The sequence below is a fragment of the Callospermophilus lateralis genome, chromosome 6 (assembly GCF_048772815.1).
Source record: "Callospermophilus lateralis isolate mCalLat2 chromosome 6, mCalLat2.hap1, whole genome shotgun sequence".
NCBI classification, from domain to species: domain Eukaryota; kingdom Metazoa; phylum Chordata; class Mammalia; order Rodentia; family Sciuridae; genus Callospermophilus; species Callospermophilus lateralis.
In genome coordinates this window covers 119353845-119374771 of record NC_135310.1, presented here as the reverse complement: position 1 = coordinate 119374771, position 20927 = coordinate 119353845, and the positions used below count along the sequence as shown (strand labels likewise).

General features: G+C 41.2%; 1 protein-coding gene across 1 annotated transcript in view; it reads left to right on the top strand.

The window, feature by feature from the left end:
- Bltp3a (bridge-like lipid transfer protein family member 3A) overlaps window positions 1-20927 on the top strand; it is a 70885-nt gene that overhangs the window by 45162 nt on the left and 4796 nt on the right. Inside the window, exons 9-20 of the mRNA XM_076858871.1 lie at window positions 1270-1356; window positions 1856-2026; window positions 2698-2837; window positions 3179-3320; window positions 3573-3766; window positions 3961-5408; window positions 12920-13116; window positions 17138-17289; window positions 17376-17526; window positions 19705-19967; window positions 20522-20630; window positions 20757-20863. Coding sequence (XP_076714986.1) covers window positions 1270-1356; window positions 1856-2026; window positions 2698-2837; window positions 3179-3320; window positions 3573-3766; window positions 3961-5408; window positions 12920-13116; window positions 17138-17289; window positions 17376-17526; window positions 19705-19967; window positions 20522-20630; window positions 20757-20863 — 3161 coding nt within the window. The remainder of the gene's footprint in view (window positions 1-1269; window positions 1357-1855; window positions 2027-2697; window positions 2838-3178; window positions 3321-3572; window positions 3767-3960; window positions 5409-12919; window positions 13117-17137; window positions 17290-17375; window positions 17527-19704; window positions 19968-20521; window positions 20631-20756; window positions 20864-20927) is intronic.

Genomic DNA, 20927 nt, shown 5'->3' with positions numbered 1-20927 from the left:
TGTGGTGGTATATGCCCATAATCCCAACAACCTGGGAGGATGAGACAGGAGGATAACTAGTTCAAGGCCAGCCTCAGCAACTTAGGCCCTAAGCAACTTAGTGAGACCCTGTCTCAAAATAAAAAGTAAAAAGGGCCAGGGATGTAACTCAATGGGAAAGCATCCCTAGTTCAATTGCCAGCACCAACCAACCAAACAAACAAACAAACAAAAACAAAAACAAAACAAAAATCTAGGGGAGGTCATTATGAAAAAAAAAAAGTTGAGAAACAGAAATTCTGGTGTAGGTGTTTCACCTGGTAGGAGGATGATTAGTCCAGAATTTGGGATGGCAAAATCTAGATTGGAGGAAATGACCTACTTGTTGAAGCTATCCTGGCTTATTACTAAAGATTGCATGGTTATTCCTTTTACTCATTTCTGTGTTGTTTTCTTCCCTCTTATCGTCTATTAGTTACAAGTAGCATCTGTTAGTTACAAGACTAGGTACAATTGTAGGGTACAGGGTGGAAGTGCACAAAAGGGTGGACCACATAATGTGTGGAAGAAATAATTTCTACTTTTATAGTTTTTTAGTCTAATTAGATAAGATAGAAACATGGGAAGTTCATTCATTTAGTAAGAATTTAACATAAATTCTAAGGTAAACATAATGTAATTTTTGACTTGCTGATAGAAATTCAAGTTTACCTACAAAATAATGTATTTTTATCTTATAATGTTCCATGTTTCAGTGTTCCTTGGTACTTTGTATGTACAGCATATAGTGATTGTCTAATATCATAGCTTTAGCTATGAGACTGGGATGTGAAAAGAAATAATATGGGTATTTTTGTGTGGGGGGGCAGAGGAGGGGAGCAGGGAGGATTTGGTTATACTTTTCCAGATGTTGTATTGAAGGACAATGTTTTAGGGTTGGGGGAACCAGTCAGTCCAGGTTGTGGAGTGGGTCTGTGGGAAACCTAGTATTAGAATTCCTGAATCAATTTTTTATTTTCTTTGGCTTTTCTGGAAATCTGGCAGCCAGTTACAGAGACAATGGAATATACTTTATTTTTTTTTTGGATCTTCTAGAGCATGTCCATGGGCTATTGCAGCTTAACAGAAGAAGGCTGCAGGCTTGCAAGTCACCTGGCATCATGTCCTTTCAGCTGCACTGTGTTCCCAGCTGGGATTTGGAGGTGGCTCCAGAGGACTTCTAAGTGCTTCAGGTGGTAGTTAGGCTTCTTGTTCCTTCCAGTGCTATTCACCTGTATTTTTCTTTCATAGGTATCTCTGCAAATAGACTCATGGGTGGTGCCATGCAGCTTACCTTCCGCAAGATGGCATTTGACTACTACCCCTTCCACTGGGCAGGTTAGGAGAAATCTGAATGGGGTCAATTCTAGCATGGCCCAAAATATTGAGGGAAGATTCCTGGTTTCATTCCTGACTGCCCAGCAGGAGGGTTCCAGGGATTACAGCACATACTCAGAGGTGTCAGGGCATCTTTTGGAAACTTGGATGATCCACTCTTAGTGATGGAGGAGAGGAAGTTGGGGGTGGAGCAGTGTCTGAGATGTTTCTTTTGATTCTCCCCTCAGCCCTAGATCTCCACTAGAGTTAGATCCTCTCCAGTAATCCATAGTTAAGGGTGGCAGCAGTCAGCTGCTGCCCTTAAGGATACTTAGGAAAAATCACATATGGAGTTCAGATGAACTTGGGAACTCTCACTGGATAATATTTCCTTCTTTTAGAATTCTGGATTGGGAATGAGGGGTCAGATTCTGCACTGTGATTTTTCTGACAGGAAGGGAAAACGGAAACATTGGATCATGGTCTTGGGCTAAAATCCTCCTGCTTTTTTGTTGTACAGGTGATAGCTGCAAACATTGGGTACGGCACTGTGAGGCCATGGAGACCCGAGGACATTGGGCTCAGAAGCTGGTAATAGAATTTCAGAGTAAAATGGAGAAGTGGCATGAAGAGACTGGTCTGAAACCACCCTGGCACCTGGGGGTAGACTCCCCTTTCCGGAGGAAAGCAGGTAAAAAACTGGAAGACTCCAGTTCTTAGCCTCTTAACCATTCACCTTGGGATAACCAGTGCAGATAGAGCAGTGGAGTAGCTAGTTAAACCAACTGTGTCCCGCGGAGTGACATTAGTGACTTTCTTTGTCCCCAGGGATAGCTGTACTTGTTAAAGAGAAGTTCTCATCATCTCTATTCAGAAAACTGTTATCCCCAGGTATAGTAGCACAGGCCTGTAATCCCAGCTACTTGGGAGCCTGAGGCAGGAGGATTGTAAGTTTGAGACCAGCCTGGGCACAGTGAGACCCTGTCTTAAAACAAAACTAAAAAGGACTGAGACTGTAGCTCAGTGATAGAGCAGCCCTAGGTTCAATCCCCAGAACCGCAAAAACAAAAACAACACTGTTACCTTGGTCTGCAGGAGAACGTTTTTGAGTTCCATCCAGTTTGTGCTCTTTCCTGCTGTTAGCATTAATGATCTTAAGATTTCTGCTTTTCTTTTCTTTTCTTTCTTTCTTTCTTTTCTTTTCTTCTTTTTTTTTGTTTTTATTATTTTGCTCAGGACCTCAGCCTTCAGAGTCCCTGGGACCAGTCATGCACCACCATGCCCAGCTTACTTTTCTAGTTCCATTAATAATGAGAGTTGACAATATATCATTTTCTTTCCCACTTTCTTATTTTTATTTAGATTCTCTCTCTAGTCCTCGCAAGAACCTTCTTGAGAAGTGTCCCTCTGGAGTACGTCAGGCTGCTTTTCGGCCTCCGGCCTGGAATCGCTTACGCTCTAGCTGCATGGTTGTACGAGTGGATGACTTGGACATCCACCAGGTGAGGAAGTGGGGAAACAAGTTTGGAAAGGGCTGGAAAGTTCGTTTGGAAAGCAACTGGAACAGTGTGACCAAAGTTGTAGAATCCAGGGACCGTTTGCCTTATTCTGGGTAGACTGAAGTGGGGTCTTTTTGAGCATAGCTACTGAGAAAAGGACTTGTCTCCGCTTTCCTTGGAATGCTCTACTCAACCACCTATTGAAAAAACTACCTTGGGGCTAGTGGAAGGCGGAGTGAGAGTGCCTGGAATATGTTTGTGCCAGGCTTAGGCAGGATGGTTGAGGAATTGACTTCTATTCTGGGGACTGCTACTGATGTTAACAGTAAGTTGTGATTGTTTAGGTTTCTACAGCTGGACAGCCAAGTAAGAAGCCATCTACACTCCTTTCCTGCAGTCGCAAACTCCACAGCTTACCCACTCAGGTCTCTGCCATTCATGTTGAGTTTACAGAGTATTATTTCCCAGATAATCAGGAACTTCCAGGTGAGCATCGGGACCAGCCATTTCTTTTGTCTAGCTCATGCTCTTCACCTTTTTCAGACTCAGGGCCACTATGTGTATCCTCATTTGTTATTAGGAGTTTAGGTATTTGAGTTAATTTTGTATACCTTTGTTAAAATCTGCCCTGCATAATGTGTATCTTTGCTGTCTTGATAATGAAGCAGACATTAGCTAGTAAGTAAGAGTGTAGCTGCCACTTCATACATGATGATTCTTTTCCTCTCTGCTTTCCAGTTCCCTGTCCCAACCTCTACATTCAGTTAAATGATTTGGCATTTACTGTGGATCCTGTCAGCTTGCTCTGGGGAAACCTTTTTTGCCTAGATTTATACCGTAGCTTGGAGCAGTTCAAAGCTATTTACAAACTGGAGGATTCAAGGCAGAAAGATGAACATCTGGATATCCGACTGGATGCCTTCCGGTTAAAGGTAGGGAGAGAGTAGGAATTTTGTCCCCTGTGGTAACCACAATTGCATTTTTCTCATGGCTGTTATCCATAGTTATTCTCCTCATGGAAGTAAGAAAAACAGTTTCCCGGCCCAAATGATCCTTGGCATGTGTATTAGTGGTGGGGTGTTGAGATACTCAGAGAGTCATTCTGAATTGTGTTTTTTCTCTGAAGGTGAGCTTCCCTCTGGAGAAGAGAGAGCAGGCAAAATTGCATCGTCCCCAGGCTCTTGTCTTCTCTTCATCAGGGATGATTGCCACCAATACACGATATGCCCCACAATGTAGCTGTCCAGATCTCCAGACTCTCTTCCGGGGTTTTGCTGCTGCCGAGTTCTTCCATTCTAATTATGATCGCTTTCCCAAGGTTCCGGGTGGCTTTAGCCTTCTGCACATGCTTTTTTTGCATCATGCCTTCCAGATGGATTCCCGCCTTCCTCAGCCTAGTACCCTCCCTCCCCAGAGGCCTAAGGCTTCCCAGGATCTCTGGTCCATCCACTTCACCCAGATCTCCTTGGACTTTGAGGGAACAGAGAACTTCAAAGGCCATACCTTGAATTTTGTGGCCCCCTTCCCCTTGTCTGTTTGGGCCTGTCTACCTCTCCGCTGGCAGCAGGCCCAGGCTCGAAGGCTCCTTTTGGCCTCGGAGGGGAGGTTAAAACCATCAGCCAGCTTTGGCAGTCCTGTTCACTCTGAAGCCCTCATTCCTGATTCTGTGTCCCATCAGAGGTCAAAGACTGAGCATGATTTGAAAAGTTTGTCAGGCCTTACAGAAGTCATGGAAATTCTGAGAGAAGGCAGTGATGGTGTGGACAACAAAGGACCTGTGACAGAACTGGAGGATGCAGCAGATGTCCATGTGCTTGTACACTCCCCAGCCCATGTCCGCGTGAGGCTGGACCATTACCAGTACTTGGCTCTGCTCCGTCTGAAGGAGGTGCTGCAGGAGCTTCAGGAGCAGCTGACTAAGGATACAGAGGCCATGACAGGGTCTCCCCTGCAGGACCAGACAGCTTGCATTGGTGTGCTCTTTCCCAGCGCTGAGGTGGCTCTGCTCATGCATCCTGCCCCTGGGGCTGTCGATGCTGATTCTGCAGGTTCAGACACCACCAGCCTCATAGATTCAGAGCTGTCTCGTTCAGAGGATCGGGAACTGAAGTCTGATGCTTCCTCAGACCAGGGCCCAGCAAGCCCCGAGAAGGTCCTGGAGAATAGTAGTATTGACAATCTTGATGCATCTCATGAGAGGCCTCAGAGCAACGGAGAATTGCAGGACTCAGGTCCACTTCCACAGCAGCTGGCAGGGAAAGGCCACGAGGCAGTTGAGTCCCTCCAGGCCAAGAGACTGAGCAGAGCCCAAGCCTCCAGCTCACCAGCTGCATTGAAGTCCACAGCTGGCAGGGATACTGCTGTGAACGGACAGGGTGAGCCTGTTCCCTTGAAGAACCTTGAAGGAGAATTGTCGAGTGCTATTCACATGACCAAGGATGCCACCAAGGAGGCTCTACATGCCACCATGGACCTCACTAAGGAAGCTGTGTCCCTGACTAAGGATGCCTTCAGTCTGGGCAGAGATCGAATGACCTCCACCATGCACAAGATGCTGTCCCTGCCCCCAACCAAGTGAGTGGTTCTCTGCCTCCTTCATTCACTCCATCTCTTCCTCTAGTTCTGACCCTTCGGCCCAAGGCCTCCTATTATGTGCACTTTTATGTTTTGAAGCACCACATAGTCCAGGAGAATGCATACGTGGGCCCATTTAGTGGGCAGTTTTCAAGTCATTGTTTATTGCTGCTTAAAATCAGATTATCTTCTCTTTCATTAATTCATAATTATTAATAACAGATATGCTATGATAACAATAGCTGGTATCTGTATAATATTCTTCTCAGTGGTCTTTCATGTGATTTTTTTGTTTGACTTGATCCCCTGTAGCAGCTTAGTAGGATAGCTACAGACTTTTTTTTTTTTTTAGTTGTAGTTGGAACACAATACCTTTATTTTATTTATTTATTTTTATGTGATGCTGAGGATTGAACCCAGCGCCTTGCACATAAGAGGTGCACACTCTATTGCTGAGCCACAACCCCAGCCCAGCTACAGACCTTTTCATTCCCCATTTATAGTTGAGGAAACTAAAGCTCAAGAGAGGATGTGCTCATGGATTCTCTCTATCTTGTTAGTAGAAAAACTGGGGCTTTGGACTTGTTCTTTCTGATACACCTTACCAACATCTGCCAGAGTAAGAAGAAAGCAGCAAATACGTTTTCTTTTCTTTTTTTTTTTTTTTGGTACTGGGGATTGAACTTGGGGGCACTCAACCACTGAGTCATATCCCCAACCCTATTTTGTATTTTATTTAGAGACAGGGTCTCACTGAGTTGCTTAGTGCCTTGCTTTTGCTGAGGCTGGCTTTGAACTTTCAATTCTCCTGCCTCAGCCACCTGCTGGGATTACAGGTATGCACCACTGTGCCCAGCTAGCAAATACTTTTTGAGCTCTTATTGTGTTGTAGGCTCTGGGTTAAGTACTAGAGATACAATAGGGAGAAAACACAGAAATGTGACATTAGAAGAGGAGAGCATTATGAATTTTCCCATGGGTTCCTTGTGGATTTAGGAAAGACAATGAAGTAAAGGAAATCTTTGTTGGGACACTTTGTGATTTAGAGAGCATGGTATGACAATCAGTGGCATTAGAACTGTTTTTCGAAGTGAATGTAGTGAATTATCTTATGTGGGTCTCTTAGCATTGCCTATGAGTATCTTCCTGCTAGGATAGATTGCCAAGGAGGAAGAAGAGAGGAAAACTTAAAGGGGTGAGTGTTGTAATAATATTAGATTGAAGTATTTTGTGTGTCAGACATTGTCCTACATACAATATTAATCCACTGAATTCTTGTAACAGTCCTATAAGAAAGATTCTAATATCACTCGACATTTTACAGATGAGGAAACTGAGGCTCAGCAAGGTTAAAAAAAACTTGCTCAAGATTTATACAACTTGTGAGTGGTGGGGCGAAGACTGAAGGTGCTGCCTTTTCTAAATGGAGACGTTTAAAGGAGATGGGGAAAATGAAAATGATCACAGGAAGATGTGTGATAAAAGCTCTGGTGAAACCGACAGTGCCTTCCTATCTTTCCAAACCCATGGCCTTTCCTCAGTCTGCCCTTTCCTGGACTTCTCTGTGGCAGTTAACATTGCCGGGCAACTCTTCCTGAACATTTTTAACCCTGAGAAGTTCCCTGTTGATGCTGATGCTTCCACCAGGACCCACTTCTCTAGGGAATCAGGTTTTCTTGTTTCCACATGTGGACTGTTTTAGTAAATTGTTGATTTCTACATTGAAAATTACTGCAGTTATTCTCATTTCTCTGAAGGAGTCTTTTTTTTTGACTGCTCTTTTCTTTTTGTCCTACAAATGTAAATACTTTCAAGGTTGTCCATATTCTGAACACTTTTTTTTTTTGGTATTGGGAATTGAACCCAGGGATACTTAACCACTGAGCCATATCCCCAGCTCTTTTTTTTTTTTTTTAATTTTTATTTAAAAAATTTTTTTAGTTGTCAATGGGCCTTTGTTTTATTTGTATGCGGTACTAAGCGTCAAACCCAGTGCCTCACGCATGCTAGGCAAGCACTCTGCCACTTAGCCACAACCCCAGCCCTCTGCCCTTTTTAGTCTCTCCAGGTTGCTCAGGGCCTTGCTAAATTACTGAGGCTGGCTTGGAGCTTGTGATCCTCCTGCCTCCGCCTACCAAAATGCTGAGATTATAGGCATGCGCCATCATGGCTATTATGATCACTTTTGTCCTAATTTTTAGTTTTTTAATTATAAGAGTGAGATCTATGCTCATTGTATTGAAGATGTAGGTGATAAGAAGAAAGGAGAAAACAGAGATAACTGCTCTTGCCAGGTGCAGTGATGCACACTTGCAATCCTAGATACTCAGGAGGCCGAGGTGGGAGGATTCCAAGTTTGAAGCCAGCCTCCACTAGTTAGCAAGATGGTCAGCTACTTACCAAGACCCTGTCTTAAAATAAAAAATAAAAAGGACTGGGGATATAACTCAGTAGTAAAGTACCCTTGGGTTCAATCCCCAGCACACACACACACAAAAGTTGCTATTTACATTTAGGTCTATTTGCTTCCTGATTTGTACACCCATCTAAATCTGTGTGCCCATGTGAATGCTTGTATATGGACACAAATACTGTTTTTACAATAGGATTATATTATTTCTACAACATTGCATCCTACTTTGTTCACTTAATGTTTTATTGTGAATATTTTCTCATTTATTAGGTATTTGAATACATGATTTTTAATTACATTATTATGGTCTATCAAATGTATATATTATAATTTATTCATCTATTTCATTATCTATGGGGTCTGTTAGTCTGTTTCCAGTCTTTCTCAGGTAGAACTAATGCTGTTTAGAGTTCTTATTTTTGTGAACCTTACTCTGCATATTTGTATGTATCTAAATCTCTCTTTAGAGTAAAAGTCTGTAAATGATATTGGGTCAAATGCTGCAAATATTTTTAAGGTTCTTGATGCATTTGCCAGACTTTAGAAGGTTTGTATCATTCTATGCTTTTGAATATTTTCTCTTGGTTATTTTTATTCATCTCCTTATGTCTGCTGTAAGCTTTGTTTTCTGTCCTGAATTCCTTCCTTTCTCCTGCTCTTCATTTAAAATTGTCTACTAGACAGTAGGATCTCTCAGAGGTAGCTGCTCACATGTATGAAACTGATTTCGTATCCCTCCCAGATCAGTTCTTTCTTCTTTGGATAGTAGCATTCTCCTGCTCATCCAGCTGAACGTTTTAGTGCTTTGCCTCTTAAAACTAATCTGTCTTGTTCTGACCGTAATTCCTAAATGAGTGTTTTTTAAAACTGAGTGTGCATCAGAATCACCTCAAGTCCTCATTGAACAGGTTGCAGAGACCTGTCCCCAGAGCTTCTCATTCAGTAGGTATGAGATTGGGCTGAGATTCTGCGTTTCTGAGAGGTTCCCTGTTGATGCTGATGCTGCCACCAGGACACACTTCTCTAGAGAATCTCTTATCAGCTTTTCCTGTCTGTTTCCACATTGGACTATTTTAGTAAAGTGTTGGTTTCTACATTGAAAAAGCCATGTTAAACTTCCTAAAACACAGGTGTGATTTTGTCATTTCCTTCTAAAACCTCTAAGCAATTTCCTTATGCCTCCCTGAATTTTATTTGAACTTTTTATTTTTTTGTGGTGCTGAGGATGGAAGGAACCCCAGGGCCTAGTGGACAGTGCTAGGAAGGCACTGTCCAACCAAGCTATACCCCCAGGTCCCATTTGAACTTCTTAGTGTAGCGTAGTCAATTATTATGATAAATCCATGTGTCACTTTACAATTTCCAAAACACTTTAATATATAATTTTTTAAAATAAAATTTGTATTTAGGAGATGGGATCATGTGTGTTCTTTGTCTCGAGAATTCAACGAATGAGATCCATTGACAAAGGGTGAGAGCAAAGTAACAGGATTTATTAAAGTAATAGAAAGAAAGCAGAGTGAGGTATGGTGGCAAATGCCTGTAATCCCAGTGGCTTGGGAGGCTGAGGTAGGAGGATTGCACATTGGAAGCCAGCCTCAGCAACTTAGTGAGGTCCTAAGCAACTCAGTAAGAGCCTGTCTCTAAGTAAAAAACACAAAAGGACTGGTGGGGGGCATGGTAGTAGCTCAGTGGTAGAGCGCTTGCCTAGCATATGTGAGGCACTGGGGTTCATCCTCAGCACCACATAAAAAACTTTTTATAAAGTAAAGGTATGGTGTCCATCTACAACTAAAAATTTTTTAAAAAAAACTAAAAATAAAAAAAGGGCTGGGACCAGGTGCAGTGGTGCACTCCTGTGATCCCAGTGGCTTGGGAGGCTGATGCAGGAAGGTTGTGAGTTCAAAGCCAGCCTCAGCAAAGATGAGGTGCTAAGCAACCCACTGAGACCTGTCTCTAAATAAAATACAGAATAGGGCTGGGATGTGGCTCAGTGGTCAGGTGCCCCTGAATTCAATCCCAGATAACTCCCCCCCACAAAAAAAAAAAAAAAGAAAGAAAGAAAGAAAGCAGAGCTCTTGTAGGGGAGAAGCCCGAAGGAGGGTTTGAGGGATGTCTGTTGTCTAGGGGTTTAATATAGCAAGGTTAGAGGGGAGTTATTATTTTATGTGGCCTTGGAAATCATATGCTAGAGATTTTAAAGAAGTGTGTCTTTGAGTCCAGTTACACCAGGATATTATCAGGGTGCTGCTTTGCCTCAGGGACTGGCTCAGGATTCAGGCTCATACTTTCAGGCCCCAATGGAGTCACCAGTTACAATTACAAGCTGTCTACTCCATTTTTTAAACTCTTGGGGTGGGAGTCCTTGACCCTGTCTGTTTAACACATTTCTGTCTCTTCTTCTTACTTAGAAGCATTCAGAATGTCAACAAAACAGCTGTATTTTTTTCAGTTATAGAGTGGTATTCAGTTAACAGAACAATTATTTCATATAAGCTACATCAGGGACAACTAAAGATGAAAAACTATATTGTCTCCATATCGGACTAATTTGTGGTGTGTAACAACAAAAACCTGCTTTCAATTCCATGCTAGTTTACGACCCCCATACTGTACCAGGCCAGGTTAGCAGCTGTTGAAAGTATTACCAAGACAGTGCCACTGAAAGACACATTTGTTAGTATGTTAACTATATACTTACATTGCAATTTTTTTTTCTTTAAAAGGAATGAGTTTTGTATGGTTGGTGTTAAACGCTTTATAGACAAGGAAAGAAAAAAAAAAAGTAACTCCTAGAACCAACTTGTTTATCATCATCATCTTCTACACCTTCCTGATCCTCTTAAGCGTTTTTAGCCTTAACAGCTGCCTTTTTGCTGCATCAGACTTTCCTTTAGCTTGGTAGGCAGCAGTATCCTTTGTGTGTTTTTCCTTCAGCTCAGCTGCTTTCTTTTCATAAGACTGCCTGTCGTCGGCAGCATTGTTATTCCGCATCTCTCCCAGTTTCTTTGCAACATCTCCAGGATGGTCTCCTTTGATTTTGAGGTGATAGAGCTGAACAAGAAGACTGATGGAGACCTCCCTTTAGGAGGGATATAGGCTTTCATTTCTCTTTCACAATGGGCCTTTTCCACCTTTGTCATGTCTTCAAATTTTCCTTTCTCCTTAGCAGACATGGTCTTTTACTTCTCTGAACACTTCTTAGAAAACTCAACTGAAAGTCAACCAAAGTAGCCCAGGTGCTGCCACTGCTGCTACTTTTTTGGTCCTGGGGATTGAACCCAGAGGTGCTTGACCATTGAGCCATGTCCCCAGCCCTTTTTATTTTTTTATTTTGAGACAGGGTCTCTCTGTGTTGGTTTGGACCTTGCTAAGTTGCTGAAGCTGGTTTTGAACTTGTGATCCTCCTGCCTCCTAAATTGCTGGGATTACAGGTGTGCACCATTGTGCCTGGCCGTCCAGATGCTGCCTCTTGTGATCCTTCTGGCATGTTTTCATGAAGAATGCATATGATGACATTTTGCCTCATAGCCTCTTTGGATCTTCTTTGCCTGTGTTTAGTTTAGTTTGAGACAGAGTCACCGAGTGCCCATCCAGCTCTCACTGGGCTGGGTGCTGTCTCTGTGAATCTCAATGTACTAAAATGGCTGTGAGACGTATATAATGTTTATTTTAAGCTGCAATTTTTGTGGTAAAGTGAAGAACACTTTCAGGGAAGTTAGGGGCTTTGGGTTTTTCATAATAATACTTTCAACTGGGCACGGTGGCACATGCCTATAATCCCAGTGACTCAGGAGGTTGAGGTAGGAGGATCACAAGTTCCAAGGCAGCCTCAGCAACTTAGAGAGACCCTGACTCAAAGTAAAAAAATAAAAGTAAAAAGGGCTGGGGATGTGATTGAATACCCCTGGGTTCAATCCCTGGTACCTAATAATAATAATAATAATAATAATAATGTCTTTAATTGTGACCATGGGTCCGACTGTTCATCTGTAAACTGGGAGGGTGGGATTAAAGGGTCTTTAGCTGTTTCTTTTCAACTGTCATGCCTTTCTAGCTTTATCTTCCATTGCTCTCCCCAACAAAACCTCCCAGCAGCTGGGCTGCACACTTCCCAGTCTTATTTTGCCTCAGGCTCTGTGCCTTTGTGCTGTGCAGGAGAGGAGTGCCCTGTTCTGTTTCACAGTCCTTCAGGGACCACCTCAAATGCCATCTCCTCCCACAAAGCCATTCTTGATTTCCTTCTCATCTCTTTTCCTCTTTTAATATTGTCTAGCCTTAGGCTTGTGTTTCTGTCCCTCTCTTTATGTCATGTATGACAATCCGTATAAAATTTATATGCATAAGTCTCTCTCCTAATAGATCATAAATTATTTTGAGAATGTCTTATTCATCAATTTGTCCACCCTACACTTCTTCCTTGTGCCTAGTACTGTGGTGCCTTGCTTATAGAAGCTGTTCAATAAGGACATGTAGAATGGATGCTGGTGGCTCCAGGTGGCACCAGTTTGGTAGGTAGATATTGTCTCTTATGTATGGGATGACCCTGAATAACTTTGACATTTAATGTTGATTAGCTGCTCACACATCTAAACGTACTAGAATAAGGTAATTCAGAAGGGCCAGTGAGTGAAAAATAACTTCATCTTTTTATAGCAGCTATAAAGTTTTCTCTTCATATTAACTATTTAAGCTGAAGGGGAAGCATATTGCTGGGGTGGGAACAAACATATCTTCAAAGCCACATTTGTGGGCTTTGTTTTTCTTTTTTAAATTTTTTTGTATTTTTTTTATTTGTTTTAATTAGTTACACATGACAGTACAATGACCTTGACATATCATACATTTGAATCAGATGGGATGTAATTTCTCATTTTTCTGAGTGTACAGGTTGCAGAATCATATTGGTCATGCAGTCACATATATACACACAGTAATAATAATGTCTGTTTCATTCTACTATCCTTCCTATCCCCCTATCCCCTTCCCTCCCCTTCCATCACTTCTCTCTGCCTAATCTAATGTAACGCTATTCTCTCTCTCTTTTTTTTTTCTCACATCTTCATACATGTGTTTTGTTTTTATTTTTCTTAAACAGGGAGCCCATGGCTAAGACAGATGAGGGCCCAGCAGCCTCAGTGGGTGGAGGTGCTGCCCGGCTCCGCTTTTTCTCCATGAAGAGGACAGTATCTCAGCAGTCATTTGATGGTGTCTCATTGGATAACAGTGGCCCCGAAGATCGGATTTCAGTGGACAGTGATGGCAGCGATAGCTTTGTGATGCTCTTGGAGTCTGGTATGTGGGAGCAAAGTTGCCTAAATACAAAGGGGTTCTCTCTGCTGCCAGTATTAAAGCCAGCGGGATTCAAGAGGAACAGAGATTTCATAATATATACACTTTTAATCAAAACAAAAAGGAGAGAAAAAATTTAGTAGATTTGTGGCTCTGGCTTTATCTCAACATCTTCTAGGTTATTACTTAATACTTGACCTTTATCACAGAAAGGGATTCAAATCAAAGGATAAATCACTAGTCTTAGAACTATGTAGTTATTTCGGGGATCAGTTCTGTATTTGTTATCAATGGTGTGAGTTTCTTTTTTTTTTTTCCTTCAGTACTGGGGATTGAACCAAAGAGTGTTTTACCACTGAACTATCCCCTTAGCTTTTTATTTTTTTATTTTGAGACAATGTCTTGTTACATTGCCTAGGCTAGCCTTAAACTTGCAGTCCTCCTGCCTCAGCCTCTAAGTCACTAGGATTATGAGTATGTGCCGCTGTGCCTATATAGTTTATTGTTGGAAAGTATTTAGAAGCTTTTTTTTTTTTTTAAGAAGCTTTTTGTCGGGGCTGGGGATGTGGCTCAAGTGGTAGCGCGCTCGCCTGGCATGCATGCGGCCTGGGTTTGATTCTCAGCACCACGTACAAACAAAGATGTTGTGTCCGCCGATAACTAAAAAATAAATATTAAAAAATTCTCTCTCTCTCTCTCTCTCTCCTCTCTCACTCTCTCTTTAAAAAAAAAAAAAAAGAAGAAGCTTTTTGTCTTTAGAAAATGAGTAACTTTTAGGAATTAAATCTATCTCCTCTAAAAGTTACACTGGTTCTCTTAGCTTATTGACTTAAAATGTCCCTTGAGGGCTGGGGATGTGGCTCAGTGGTATGCACGGGGCGCTGGGTTTGATCCTCAGCACCACATAAAATAAAATAAAGATGTTGTGTCCACTGAAAACTGAAAAATGAATATTAAAAAAATTTGTCTCTCTCTCGCTTTAAAAAACAAAAAACAAAAAACAAAAAAAAGTCCCTTGAGAGCATCTAAAGAGAATGTACTATTTCTTCCTTTATTTATTTATTTTTATCAGATATTGACTAATTATAGTTGTATATGTATGGCGTACAAAGTGATGCTATGATGTACAGTGTCAAGTTTTGCATTGAGTTAACTAACATATTCATTATCTCTGGTCTAACTGAAACATTGTGTCCTTTGACCAACATCTCTTCATCCCTCTACTAGCCAGCCCCTGGTAACCAGCCTTCTGCTTTCTGATTCTTTGTGTTAAATTATTTCAGATTATACATGTAAATGAGAATATGTGGGTTTTGGCTTTCTGTGCTTGGCTTATTTCATTTGGGAGGATGTTCTTCAGGTTTCTTCAGATTGTCACAAATGACAGAATTTCCTTCCTTTGAAAAGCAGAATAGTATTCCATTGTGTACATATACCATATTTTTTTTATCCATTCATTAGTTGATGGGGACATACAGGTTGATTCCATAACTTACCTCTTGTGAATGGGACTATAGTAAACATGGAGTTTAGATATACTTTCAACATGCGATTTCAAGTCCTTTGGATATATACCCAGAAGTGATATTTCTGGATCATATGGTAACTCTAGTTCTAGTTTTTTTGAGGAACCACCATCTTGTTTTCCATAATGTCTGTATTAATTACATTCCCACTAATTACTCTTTCACTTGTTTCTTTTCTTTGTACCCATGATTGAACCCAGGGGTGCTTTACCACTGAGCTATATCCCTAGCCCTTTTATAGTTTAATTTTGAGAGGAGGTCTTGCTAAATTGCTGAGGTTGGCCTTGAACTTGGAATCCTCCTGCCTCAGTCTCCTGAGTTGCTGGGATTACAGGTGTGTACCACTGTGTCTGGCTCTTTCATCTTTTTGATAATAGCCATCTGACAGGTGTGAGGTGATACCTCGTTTTGGTTTTAATAAGATAATGCTCTGTTTCCTAAGGTAGGTTGTGCATACACATGTTTACTTTGTTTTAATTATTTTTAACTTTGGAAAGATTTAAACATGTATAAAAGTAGACAGAATAAAATATTGAACCCTCATATGGCCATTACCTTGCTTCAGCATTAAGAACTCATGGCCATTCTTGTTTAGTATATACCACTACCTATTTCCCTCCATCAGATTTTTTTTTCCAGCTCTAGGGATTAGACCCAGAGGCACTGTGCCACTTGTGCTATGTTCCCAGCCCTTTTGTTTTTTGAGTCAGGGTCTCACTAAGTTGTTGAGACTGGTCTTAAACTTGGGATCCTGCCTCAGCCTCCCTAGTAGTTGGGATTAAAAAGGTGTGCACCACTGCTCCTGGTTCATCCCAAATTATTTTGAAGCAGATCCCGAACATATAATTTTTATCCATAAATATTTTCAATTTATGCATTGAAAATATTGTGATACAGTGCCACATAAAATTGTGGCAAAATATACATAAAGTTGACCGTCTTAACCCCTTATGAATGTACTGTTCAGTGGTGCTGAGTACATTCTCACTGTCAGGCAACCATCGCCACCATCTGTCTCCAGACTACTTTTTACCTTGCGCATCTGAAACTCTGTACTCATTAAACATTTATTCTTTATTCCTGCCAGTGGCACCCACCATTCTACTCTCTGTCTATAAATTTGGGGAGTTTAGATACCTGATATTAGTATTAGTTATACAGTGTTTGTCTTTTTTGTGATTAACTTATTCTACTTAATGTAATACCCTTAAGGGTCTTCTTTGTAGTCTTCTTGTTGGCAATAGTAAATGTCAGAATTTTTTATTTGTTTTAATTAGTTATACATGTCAGTAGGATGCATTTATGCACTTTGATATATCATACACAGATGAGATATAATTTCTTATTTTTCCGAGTGTACATGTTATAGAATCATATTGGTCACGTAGTCATATATATATATATATATATATATATATATATATATATACATACATACATACATACATACAGTAATAATGTCTGTTTCATTCTATTGTCTTTCCTATCCCCACATTCCCTCCCCTCCCCTCCCCTCTCCCCCATAACTTCCCTGTACCTAATCTTTAATGCCGCCTGCCTTATTGTGAATTAGTATCCACATATTAGAGAAAACATTCAGCCTTTGGTTTTTGGGGGTTGCTTATTTCGCTTAGCATGATTTTCTCCAACGCCATCCATTTACTGGCAAATGCCATAATTTCATTCTTCTTTAAAACTGAGGAAAATTCCATTGAGTATGTATACCGCATTTTCTTTATTCATTCATCTATTGATGGACACCTAGTTTGGTTCCATAGTTTAGCTATTGTGAATTGAGCTGCTACAAACATTGATGTGGCTGCATTACTGTAGTATGCTAATTTTAAGTCCTTTGGGTATAAACCTAGGAGTGGGATGACTGGGTCAAATGGTGGTTCCATTCCAAGTTTTCTGAGGAATCTCCATACTGCTTTCTAGAATGGTTGCACCAATTTGCTGTCCCGCTAGCAATATATGAGTATGCCTTTCCCCCCACATCCTTGCTAACATTTATTGCCTGTATTTTTGATAATTGCCATCTGACAGGATCAAGATAAAATCTTAGTATAGTTTTGATTTGCATTTCTCTAATTGCTAGAGATATTGAACATTTTTTCATATATTTGATGATTGATTGTATTTCTTCTTCTGTGAAGTGTCTGTTCAGTTCCTTAGCCCATTTAGAATTTTCTTCCTTTTTAAGGCTAAATACTCTTCTATTATATGGATGTGCCACATTTTATTTATCTAGTCATCCATCAACGGATAGATTACTTCCATTTACAGATTTTAATACATGTGACCAAATAACCATTGTTGAGATTTTGAAAATAAGCAATTATTTCTTAAATTAATCAAATATCTAGTTAGTCTTCAAATTTCTAGTTATCTCATAAGTGTCATAACCATTTTGTTTTTACAGTTGTCATTGTTTTTAAAGGTTGTATTCAACTAGAATTTTTTGACTTTTGAACTCTCTTGTTGTCTGTCTCACACAGAATCTGGTCCAGAATCTGTTCCATCAGGATCCCTTCCAGGTGTCTTGGATGATGCTGTTCAAGGGAGCCCTGTTGTAGACAGTTTTGGCCAGCGTTCCCCAGGGGCCAACAGTTCAGTATCACCCAGTGGTGAGGACCTCGTCCTTCATTCGGTTAGCTGCTCCACTTTCTTAGATGTAAAGGGTAGGCTCTGGGTTGGAAGCGTGGGACTCAGAACTCAGGGAGTTTCCTTTGACAGGTCTCAGTTTTGGTTCTGAAGGCGAATGAAGTGTCTGCTGGGATTGAGGTACGTGGTGAGGACCTGACTGTAGCCTTGCAAGCAGAGGAACTGACCCTGCAGCAGCTAGGCACCGTGGGACTCTGGCAGTTCCTACAAGGACAGTGCCCAGGTAAGGACGGCTGCCATTCTAGCAGAGCTGGTAAGTTTTGTCTAGGGCAACCAGAGGTTAACTGGCACCTGTTCCTGTGTTCTAAGGGCAGCTGCCCTAATGCCAAGCTCTTAGCCCTTTTCTTCAGCATCCATTAGAGGGAGGAAAAAACCCCAATGAAGTCTCTTTAGGTATAAACATAAACACAATAACGATGAACCTCTGCACGCACACCTAATTTAATAAATACACAGTACATTACCTTTGAAGTCCTGGAGCCCCTTTCCTGAATCTTCCTCTCCACTGTCCCAGTGTCCCTATGTTGTCATAGGTAAACACTATCCTAAAATTTGTGTTTATAATTTTCTTGGTTTACCTTTATAATTTTTCCACATGAGTTTATATCAATATATTATTTAGCTTTGCAAGTTTTTAATTTTTTTCCAAGTGGAATCACAATGTGTGATTTTGTTGCTTGCTTCTTGCTTCTTTTAATAAAATGAGGGCTGGTGTTGTGGCTTAGTGGTAGAGTGCTCGCCTAGCATATGCGAGGCCCCTAGGTTCGATCCTCTGTGCCACATAAAAACAAATAAATAAAGATATTTATAAATATTAAAAAAAGTGATATTCTTGAAAGTCTATGTTATTAGCAATAGTTCATTCATTTTCACTACTATATAATATCCTAGTATATAGCTATACTATCCTTCTCTCTCTCACTTTCTCTCTCTCTCTTTCTTTTTTTTCTTTTTCTTTTTGCAGTTCTGGGAATTGAACCCAGGGATGGTTTACCACTGAACTAAACCCCTAGCCCTTTTTTATTTTTCACTTTGACCAGCTCTCTGGCCTTGATCTTGAAATCTTTCTGCCTCAGCCTCCTGAGTAGCTAGGATTACAGGCATGTGCCATCACATGAACCCTTTTGCTTTTTAAAAACAGCTTTATTGGGTATAATTTGCATAGTAAAAAATTCTCTTTTTAATTGTACACTTCAGTATATTTTAGTAAATTTATGGAGTTGTATAACCATTATCACAACCTAATTTTAGTGTATTTCACTCGCACCCCAAATATCCCTTGTACCCACTCACTAATTACATCCATTTGGGTTATTTTTCATTCTTTTGGTGTTTCGAATAGGGTTGCTATGAACATCCTTATATGTGTCCTGGCGTATGGGTTTAAGAGTTTCTCCAGGGTTATATTCCTAAGAATATAATTTCTAGATCATTTGGGTAGGTGGAACTTCAGCTTCATTAGATAATGCTACTTTGTTTTTCAGAATGGTTATCTCAATTTGCAGTTTCATAAATATGTAAATTGTTCCACATCCTTGGCTAAATCTGAGATCGTTTTTTATGGAGTTTTTTTTTTTTTTTTTTTTTTTTTTTTTTAAAGAGAGAGAGAGGAGAGAGAGAGAGAGAGAGAGAGAGAATTTTTTGATATTTATTTTTTAGTTATCGGCGGACACAACATCTTTGTATGTGGTGCTGAGAATCGAACCCGGGCCGCACGCATGTCAGGCGAGCGCGCTACCACTTGAGCCACATCCCCAGCCCGTTTTTTATGGAGTTTTGGAGAGATGAACATAGACTCTGCTTGACTGTCAGTGAAAAACGAGAACAAGACTTCAAATTTAGTAGAGTTGAGAGTGTTGTTTCAAGAGCTTTCCCTTAGCCCTGGCCTAGTATGTCAGATCCATAGGAGGCCAGCTTTTTGTTGGTCCTTTGCCTTTCTTCCACCCTGAGGGCATTTAGCAAAGTAGCTCAGCCTGAAGCGCTCTTGTTGACCCTCCCACCTCTTCCTGCAATCTAGCTCACAGTGAATATTATTTTTCTTGATTTAAATTTCACATAAAGCATGTTACAGAGGGGAAACATGATAATGGCTGGTCACAACTCTTATTTACTGTCTAGCACAGCAGCACAATGATGAAATCGGGGAAGCTTGCCCCTGAAAAATCTGACCGTAGTATCAACTGTATTTTAAATCAGACCACCAGACTTCAGTCTTGTCCTTGCTGCTTACCAGTTGTGCAGCTTTGGGAAAACTATTCTCTGTGGCTTAGTTCATTCATCTATAAGAGGGAATGATGCTAACACTTTTGGCATAGGGTTGCTATGAATGGTGAAGGATGTAAAGTGCTCATAACAGTTCCCATGCTAATTAATATGTTTTCCTTGTGTTTCTTTGCAAAAGGTACAAGCTTTCAGGAATCCTCAAGTTTGAAGACTGACAACATCAGGCCAGCCGTAGGCCTTCGCTTTGAGGTGGGGCCTCGTGCAGCTGTTCATTCCCCACTGGCCGCACAAAATGGCTTCCTGCACTTCTTACTTCGAGGCTGTGATCTTGAGCTGCTCACTTCGGTGCTCAATGGCCTGGGGCCTTTTTTGGAGGATGAGGAAGTCCCAGTGGTGTTCCCCATGCAGATTGAGCTCCTGAACTCCAGTATCACATTAAAGGTGAGAGGACTTGGGTTTTTGCCTTAAACTTTGTCAGGCAAGAAATTCTGGTAATGACGGTTGTTATCATTTTCCCTTGTCCCTGTAAAATGTAGTGAGGTTCAGGTGAGGAAATGCATATTAGCGTTTTCTGTCAGTGTTTTAGTAGTACATATATTGAAGTAAAAGGGCCTGGGTTGGGCTGGGGATGTAGCTCAGTGGTAGAATGCTTGTCTGGTTATGTGTGAGGTCTTGGATTCCAACACACACACACACACACACACACACACGCACACACAAGATGGGCCTGGGTTCAGGTAGGGAGAGAAACATTGTCTCTAACTCTAACCCTGTCTTTGGCATAAAACAGAACCAGGCATAAGCTCTCAGTTTATCTGATCCTCAGTTTTGTGATCTCCAGAATGGGACTCAGTTATGTCTTTCATACCTTGCAAGAATATATGGAGAACCAGTGGCATGAAGTTGCTTCAGACTGAATGGTAGAAGCTTGAGTTGTGTTACCTCACTTGCTCTGAGCTGTCTGGGGGCATCATGTGGTCCTCTCTTTCCTGCAGGATGATATCCCTCCCATCTATCCAACTTCCCCAGGCCCTGTCCCCATCACTGTGGCCATGGAGCATGTTGTGCTGAAGAGGAGTGATGATGGCGTGTTCCACATTGGCGGTGAGTTGGGCTCATCAGCCTCTTAACCTCTTTGCCTTGTTCCCCGCCATAAGTGAATAGGTGACAATCAGGAACTGTGGCCATTGGCAGTAGTTTTTCACTTAGAACCTTTACTTTTTTCTCCAGCTGCTGCTCAGGACAGACCATCAGCTGAAGTACCTAAAAGTGAGAAGAAGCAGCCCCTCAAAGAACAGCTATTTCTGGTGCCCACAGGAGAGGTTTATAGACAACAGGTAAGGACCCAACTGGACAGAACCTTCCCATAAACAAGTAGGGGCTGTACTTGTGGAAGTTAAG